Raw genomic sequence first — 8,293 nt, forward strand, 5'->3', positions numbered from 1 at the left:
AAATATCTAAATTATAAATGTACTGTTGAAGGCAGGTGAATCTTTTCCACAAGCAAAAGTACTCAAACAGACAAGAAACATGGTGATGAAAAAGCAAATTGATGAACAATGATCAAAACCTTACACAATACATTATTCTGATTCATGTCAGCCCACTGCTTGCCTTCGGCCACTTTCATTCAGTTAAACTGGAATCCAGTGGAGGTTCAGCTTGAAACAGGGTGAAATGCTAATGTTTCAAATTCATTATTGTAACAATACAATATAAAATTTTAAAATGCCTTACAGGCCAACAAAAACTTGAAGTAGCAACAAACTCACACACAATACAACCAAAACAAGATTGGACAAGAATAAAACACAAGCACACTTCACTTTAAAAAAAAATTAGTACAAAGCAGAAATTGTAGACACCATGCTAAAGGGAATAATCGACTAAAACTTCTGAAACACTCTATTGGTGCACAAACTATGGTGGTTTGACCTTCCCCTCCATGATCTTACTCGGTCTGATTGAGGACCATGGCCTCCCTGAGCTGCGAACCTCAGACTGTGTCTGTACAACTTGGCATACCTCTTGTGACTATTCACAATGTGGTGGGATAGAGCGTCCAACCCAGGCTTGCTAACGTGAAAGGCAGATGCACATCCAGGGCACTTAACTATTGGGAAGGCTGATTTCTTCTGAATGCCCTCCCTCTGTGACACTAGGGTAAGAGGCATTACATCAGGATCATGTTCAAGTTCGTCTTTTATCTCCTGTTTGATAACGTGCAAAGAAACTTCCTCCTCCACCTGCAAACAGCACAAAAAAAAACAAACTTCATACTGAAATCTAACCCAGAACCTCTGTATCATACAGTAAAAGTGTACAGAAAAATACTCTCATTAGGGAAAGGGACCAAAAAATAAAATAATGCATTAGTTTTGGAAACAGGGGTTGCTGGTTGGAAAGATACGAGAGTTGACATAACGCAACAAAGTTCTTCCTCAAAAATTTCCAAGGTGAACTTGAATGAATTCCTTCAGTCTTTCGAGAACCATTGCTAAAAGGTATATAACACTGGCTACAACTAAAACAATTAAGCTTCGTTTCTGACAAGACAACCACTCTTTCCATCCATTTGAACACTAAAAAATTCATGACAGGTCCCTGCAGAGATGATTTTAAGAACACAGGATGTAAAAGGTAAGTTGCTTTTGATTAAAATGGAATGGGAAATGACACATCCAAGAAAATTAAAGAAGAAAAAAGACAGAGGGTATTGACAAGACTTATGGAAACGTACATCGTACACACTCAGTTGTGATGCAGCTGTTTCGACGTCTTTGTGGCCTCCTGATCTGCCTTTCACCAACTCAGCAGCCACAGTCTCCATCCTACAGACAATAACATATTAATACTGATACATGTATATATATGAACTTGAGAATAAGACAGGAGCACCACTTACCCAATATTATTTGGTTGAAAAATTGACTTTGATGTATACTGTTGACCTGACTCATCTCCAACTCCATAACTACTGAGGCCAGCGAAGTATGTAGCGACAGGCTCATCAGATTCAACCTGAGGAGACAGCAAAAAATTTACGCTTGACATGATTGAATGACTTAACATTGAGGACCAACAGCAGCACTTACACCAAAGAGCACTCGAGAAGATAATGTGTTTACTTTCAAATTCCAAGAACCAAAGTCTCCCATAGTGCAAAACGTTTTGTAAACAAACAGCCCGAGAAGGTTCATCACTAAAGACTGAAAAGATTTGTCAAATCTAGCCGGGATTTTTAACCTGAGAAAGAATCAAAACACATAAGACGTCATCAAAGTACGACCAAAGCCTCACTTGGCAGAAACCAGCAACATACCAAACTTTGTTTGTATTCTCAAAGGGGACTCCCCTCTCCTCATGTGGGAAGCCCTTCACTACATGCCAGACCAAGTTTGTTTGAATTGGAGCATGAAGAAGGCATGGGCTGGCAGTGCCTATCTTAATGCTGAGATCTTGGCTGAAGAAGCTGATGTAGGGCTTCACAAAATGCCAAGCACTAAGCCCTATCATATAGAGGCTTTCATTGACATTCCATTCCTTGACACAGTCCAGATAAACGATCGGAAGACGGGCGCATTTCTCTTCAAAGATTTTTAAAGCAGATGAACCTTCTTCTGTTAAAAGTGCAATGAGCTTTCCAACTCGATGGTATGGTTTACATTGTGGACAGCAGGCCGTTAAATGCCCACCAAATCGGAAGTTTCTTGAATCCTCCACATTACTGTAAAACTGCTTGAGGAGACTGCAAAAAGAAAAGGAAGAACAATAAGATTGGCGTCAGTACACAGAGCTATGTCATCCTACAACAGACAGCCAACACTTCACAGGTTATGATGAACAGCTTCAACAGGTGCGATACGACTTTCGCCCGCCACTTACGATACAAGGAATAATGACAAGGATTGAAAGAGCAAGACCAGAGAAAAGAGCAGATAGCATTCTGAGTGACTGTTTCCGTAACGTAGAATGATTCGAAACGAAAATGGTTGGATCTTTATTACCAGCGAACCGCTCCGTCCGTACTTACCAACAGGCTTCCTTTGCGTTATCCATGCAGACGTAACAAAACACAAATGCGGTAACTAAAGGCCGCTTGACAAATACGTATCTTTTTACACACGTGTATTCACAAATATTAAATGTTTAATGAACAGTTAAATTCATTATTGTCTTGCCAACGACGTAGGCTTTGGCTTGCACAAGGCTTGCATCACATTGATCGCATTCAGGGTCGAAACGCTGCTTGCAGAGAGGCTACAAGAGAAGTGCTGCGACTGGTATGAGAATTATCGCGACGCACGTTCCGCAACCTAACCTAGAGTCCCAAAGGCCCCTATAGGACTCTACTCACTCTACTCCAATCCAAGACCTTCGACATATTCGCTGGAGAGCAGAAACTTTCGGACAATCAAATCCTCATGCTGACTGGCCTTGTCTTGGTTCGTACATTAAAAAATTACAATAAAAAATATTATAATTAAAAATGGTAATGATGATGATTGTGACCATCATTATTTTTATTTATTTTATTTTCTCGATAAAAACAATTTATTTAGAGCAACATATCTATTTTGAAATAATTCTGCTTTATTTCAGGAAATAAAAGAAATGCATTTAGGCACATTTAAAAAATAATACTATCATTTTCGTAGGTTGTATCCAACAAATTGATTAAGTCAGATTTTATTTATTGAATCATATTTAATTTTATTTAATTCCATTTAATTTAAGAAAAGGTCGAAAATAGGGGGGGGAGCTCTAGGAGGGGGGAGCTCTAGCACTGACCCGTTCTGTTTACCAGAAATATACGAATCTTTCATTTTTTTAAGTTTCGCAGTGTTTGGATTTAATTTAGTGTTTAGTATCTGTCTTTGATTACTGTTTATCACTGTTAAACATATGACAAATGATTCATAACTTTCGAGAAATGACCATGAAAAAGGTGTAGTACTGTACATTTATGTTGTAACTGAACGTCATGATTCATTGGTAAGGTTGGTGGGGGCACGGCCTGGACGTACCCCCGTCGGGACGTACCCCCCTGATTTTCTATTATTTAATTTTTAATTAATTGAATAAATATAATAAGCCGATCCTTTTGGAAAATGTTCCAGATTAATCCAAAAATATTCAGAAATATTCCCAAAATATTTTGAAATATCCCAGAATATTTTAGAATATTTTAGAATATTTTTTCCCTAGAAATTATTCCTCTGCTGGGGCAAACTCTTGTGTGGAAATAATCGGAAGAATAAATTATTATCGTCCCCTAGCGGAGGCTATGCAGGGCCGCACGTGGAATTTCTCATAGCGGGCCGTCGTGCTAAGTAGCCTCGGTGCGGTGCTGAGTAGATGCATATTCACATTGCGTACAAGCAGAAGAAGTTTTTGTTTACAACTTAAGGGGGCTCATACATGTTAAACACACTTTGTAAAAAAATTTTTTTTGATGTAGATGGATTAAGATTTTACAATTTCTGTGTTAAAACCCTTTTAGATAATTGAGTAAGCTTCATTTTGGCTTAAAGGAAAGTGACTTTGGACATTTTTTGGAGATTTAGTCGAAACGTTTAAAATTTTGGTTCTCGTAAGATTTTGTTCGCATACTTGCTCAGATCTGTGGGGAAAAAATCAGGGAGACTCATCCCTAGTAGTGTCATAGAATTGACTACAATGGGCTTTATATCTGCAATAGTTTTCAAGAAAAAAAAATAAAAACAATTTTTTGTTAAAAAATTTGTTCAAAAAATCGTTAAAAAAATTGTTTTTATTTTTTTTCTTGAAAACTATTGTAGATATAAAGCCCATTGTAGTCAATTCTATGACACTACTAGGGATGAGTCTCCCTGATTTTTTCCCCACAGATCTGAGCAAGTATGCGAACAAAATCTTACGAGAACCAAAATTTTAAACGTTTCGACTAAATCTCCAAAAAATGTCCAAAGTCACTTTCCTTTAAGCCAAAATGAAGCTTACTCAATTATCTAAAAGGGTTTTAACACAGAAATTGTAAAATCTTGATCCGTCTACATCAAAAGAAATTTTTTACTAAGTGCTTTTAACATGTATGAGCCCCCTTAAAAAAAAAACAAAGTCCGCGGCAATGCCTAACAGTACATATTTGTTCAAAGAAAGTAACTATCTCTTGGATATTTGAGTTGAATATCGATAGCTGCAGTGTCCGTCGTCAGCCGTTCTCCAACAGCCAGCACTGTTAACCTTTTCGTCGCTCTGTTGCTCTCCATCGCCTTTCGTCGAGAACCATCGCCTCGTCTTTGTTGGCAAGTATCCTTATCAGTCCAGTTTTCTTTCGGGCACTTAGAGGTGCTCAATCAATTTAATTTTAAGCGCTGTGCTTAGTTGCTTTGCCCTGTTGATTTGGTTACCGTCACATTCCATTCGGGCTTAGGTTATGAATCACTTGTTTTGTTTTAAAACGTCACTTCGACACCAAAATGCACTCACCACTAGACCCATTAGTATCGACGCTACAAATATTCTCTTGTCATTGTGACACTGTGCGTGAAGTGGAAGTTTCTTTTCTTGTGTTTAGCTCTTAGTTTGGACTGCTTGAGTCATTAAGATGCAGTGTAGAAAAATTAAATGAAGGATTCATCATGTTCTGTCTTTTTTAGTGTGGCTGATTCTGTCTGCTTGAAGTTTTGAAGCCGATTGCTTACTACATGCCATGGTTCTGCGTTCTAAACCTGTCTCTTCTGAGATTCGACTCAACGTATGAATTAGAAGGTAATGTATCCCACTGCCTTTCCACCAAGTAATCGTGTTTACCAGTTAGTTTTCAACCAAAGGTTTTATTTCCTATTTAGACTATTGTCAATTCCGTGATGGTCTACATTTGTTTCCTGTCATTAATGGAGTCACTTTGCACTTTGAATAATCGCATTGTTTGTTTTTTCAACCAATGCATGTTTGACGGTGAAACTGTGGCAGCTATTTTAGTTAATTGTGGTTAATCCGAATCACAACAGTGCTTGACTGAATTTATTTGGAGTTCTGGCAGGGTCCAGCTTTGCACCAGCACCAGCTTCGTATTCTCATCCTTCTCATATGTTGACTTTTTCTCCTGTCATGTTCCAGGACCCACCCTTCCCTGCTTTGCACCACTCAACATTCAATTATCCACATGGGGGTAATTGAATTATCCACATGGGGGTAATTGGAGTCTGTGGATGCACACCTGTGCAGTGGATGTTCTCTGTAACAATTGATGACTCACCTGCTGTTGCTCCTGGTCATCCTTAAATGTTTCATGTGCTGTATGAGTGTCACACGGGCACAAACCTGGTCAAGTTTCAAAGTCTCATATTACATCAACTTCCTTGCTTGTTAAGAATGTGAAGTTTCTAAATTTTCCATCACAAAAGTACATGGTATGTTGTGGAGCAGTATTGGGTGTGTGAGTTGTGTTTTTGTCATGCTTTTGTCAAATACATTTATTAAAAATTTGGCCCAAAGATGTACGTTTAGTCAATCATTTATCAAACGCCCAAATGTCTGAACGAGTTCATCAAGGTAGTTGTCGCCAAGGCTCCCAGAATTAGAATGACAAATTGATTCGTGTTAAGCTTTACTCATTTTTAGGAGTTGCACACAGTTAAAGGACAACTGGCGAGCACCATGACACATTGAAATAAACTAGTGACTATAGTTCTGAGTTTCAAAAAATGAACTCTGAGTGATTAATAAAAATGGAGGTCCTAGGGCGGAAGAAGACCTATTTCTGCTCCACTGTAGCCTCAAACAAATAAATTTTGGTGATGAGAAGGTGGAATAAAATTTAAGGTAAACCATTTGAATTAATATACAATTTTTATTGTACCTAAGCAAACTGACATCATGTAAAATTATTACTAATTAGTATTGTAAAACAACAACTGTTGTCAGAGGTGATAGCACTTTAGAGATCAATTACAGCTTGCATTTGCATGAGTGAAACAGATCAGTCATCATCGGAATCACTTGAGTCACTGGATTCATCATTACTTGAGTCACTGGATTCATCATTTTCATTGTTTCCAATGCGAAGACCATGATTTAATCCTGCCTGTATAGTGTATGACACACTATGGAGAAACCTTGCTGGGGTGATTTCATTCCTTATAAGAAGGTTTGACAGTCTTGTTATTGTTGCATCATTTGCAGCAGCCCTCCATCTTCTTGCCCCATTGACTGTACCACCAGCTTCGACGGCTAATAAGTCACTGTAAGACAAGTGTTCTGACTGAACAAATCCACCTGTAATAAAGGAGCTGTGTTATAAAAGCATGAAGAAAAGTTTGGTTTGTTGATGTTAATAGCAAAAACGGTAACTGGGCAAATTTATATTCCCAAGAGCATGACTTTTGTCAGAAAGCTGTCCCATCACAAGCAGTTTAAACAGGCCCTTGTCAAAAATTCAGATTCTTTTTAAGGTCAAAAATTATGTGAGATGAACATTGACAGCAAAATTCAACCTTGAACTTAATTAATTGGGATAATAAACCATTTCATACCAATTAAGCGCCAGGCATTTGGTCTGTTCTGAGGAACCAAGTTCCCCAACATGTGGTTATCACTTTCTGACATGTTGTTAGTAAGGGAGAGTGGGGTAATTCCGGACACGGGGTAATTCCGGACACTTCGATTTTCACTGGGTTTGAGTGAAGATAACTCAAAAGCCCGCCTAATAGAGGAAGATAATCAGTTTAAAAGGAGAATTCCAAATCGCCAAAGTAGGAGGTCAAACCGTTTGCCTGTGGTCGCTTCACGAAATTTGAGTACCATCAAAAATAGGCAAACGCTGCATCCTTCCCTCGTATTTCCATGTACTTATCGTACCTTACCGTCAAGTTCAGTCCCATGACTAAAATTTTATCATATTATATGGTCATTGGACTTTACTTTGGCATTTCGGGAGTGCTCGTATGGCTCGCCGTTTTCTTTCAGTTGAACATCAAAAGTTTTCACTACCTGTGGGGTAAATCCGGACAATAAGGGTTATTTTCTTCAATTTCCCGCATAATGTTAAGGTAGTGGGTTCAAAATTGTGGACATGCATCCCCACCGTTAAGAAGGATAAAGAAAGAACGAAAATTAGCATTGCAGCTATGTTTAAGAGCTTTACTCAAGACAGTGTTGTCAATTCAGGGGTTTTGATAGAAATTATTCCTTATAATGTGCTTTGAGTAATAATCAAACACTTCAGTTCGCAGCAAATGTCCTTGAACGCCTTCTAAAAGCATGCCTCACATCAAAACAAGCGAAAGTAAGCTCGAGTAGTGTCAAATTTTAAGGTCGTCCGGCATTGCCCCATAGGTCGTCCGGAATTACCCCAGCCTGGGGCAATTCCGGACACGTGCAGGACTTTTGTTAGGCGCCTATATCTCCCTAACCGTTGCCGAGATTTGGCTTTCATGTATACCGTTTTGAAGGTAAAGGTCCATACTTCACTCTCCTGTCATAACATTTAACCTAAGAAGCATATTCAAGCTCAAAGACCAAAAAGAAAAAAAACGTCCGGAATTACCCCACTCTCCCTTACGGTCTGGTTGGTTGAACACTGACAACTCGTGCCTACGAGGCAACCACTCTCGACGGAAGTAGTCAAATAACGGTCCCAGAGGGTCACTCCAACCAGACGCCACAACTTCTTCCCAGATATCATCAACGCCGTTTTCAATGAGCGCTGCAGGAAGTAAGGGAGCTCCGCAAAGACATCTTATGAAATCCAACACAATT

The 8,293-nt window shown here is 38.9% G+C and overlaps 2 protein-coding genes across 2 annotated transcripts in view; one reads left to right on the top strand and one right to left on the bottom strand.

Annotated features, from left to right (window-relative positions):
- Positions 1 to 175: 175 nt before the first annotated feature.
- LOC117652667 lies at positions 176 to 2,608 on the bottom strand. The gene is made up of 7 exons (XM_034397750.1): positions 2,583 to 2,608; positions 1,872 to 2,297; positions 1,645 to 1,795; positions 1,455 to 1,570; positions 1,290 to 1,380; positions 505 to 795; positions 176 to 229 (listed from the first exon to the last, which is right to left on the bottom strand). The coding sequence occupies exons 1-7, from the start codon at positions 2,606 to 2,608 to the stop codon at positions 176 to 178; spliced, it is 1,155 nt and encodes a 384-aa protein (XP_034253641.1).
- Positions 2,609 to 8,233: 5,625 nt separating this feature from the next.
- LOC117652668 (verprolin-like) overlaps positions 8,234 to 8,293 on the top strand; it is a 4,859-nt gene continuing 4,799 nt past the window's right edge. Inside the window, exon 1 of the mRNA XM_034397751.1 lies at positions 8,234 to 8,249. Coding sequence (XP_034253642.1) covers positions 8,234 to 8,249 — 16 coding nt within the window. The remainder of the gene's footprint in view (positions 8,250 to 8,293) is intronic.

The sequence above is a fragment of the Thrips palmi genome, unplaced genomic scaffold (assembly GCF_012932325.1).
Source record: "Thrips palmi isolate BJ-2018 unplaced genomic scaffold, TpBJ-2018v1 HiC_scaffold_7, whole genome shotgun sequence".
NCBI lineage: Eukaryota > Metazoa > Arthropoda > Insecta > Thysanoptera > Thripidae > Thrips > Thrips palmi.

Bases quoted from the DNA above. Each gene is read 5' to 3' on its own strand.
- LOC117652667 (XM_034397750.1), bottom strand. From the start codon at position 2,608: ATGGATAACGCAAAGGAAGCCTGTTG. The intron at 1,796-1,871 runs GTATGTTGCTGG...ATTCTTTCTCAG, and splicing joins GAGAATACAAACAAAGTTTG to GTTAAAAATCCCGGCTAGAT. The intron at 1,381-1,454 runs GTAAGTGGTGCT...TATTGTCTGTAG, and splicing joins TTTCAACCAAATAATATTGG to GATGGAGACTGTGGCTGCTG.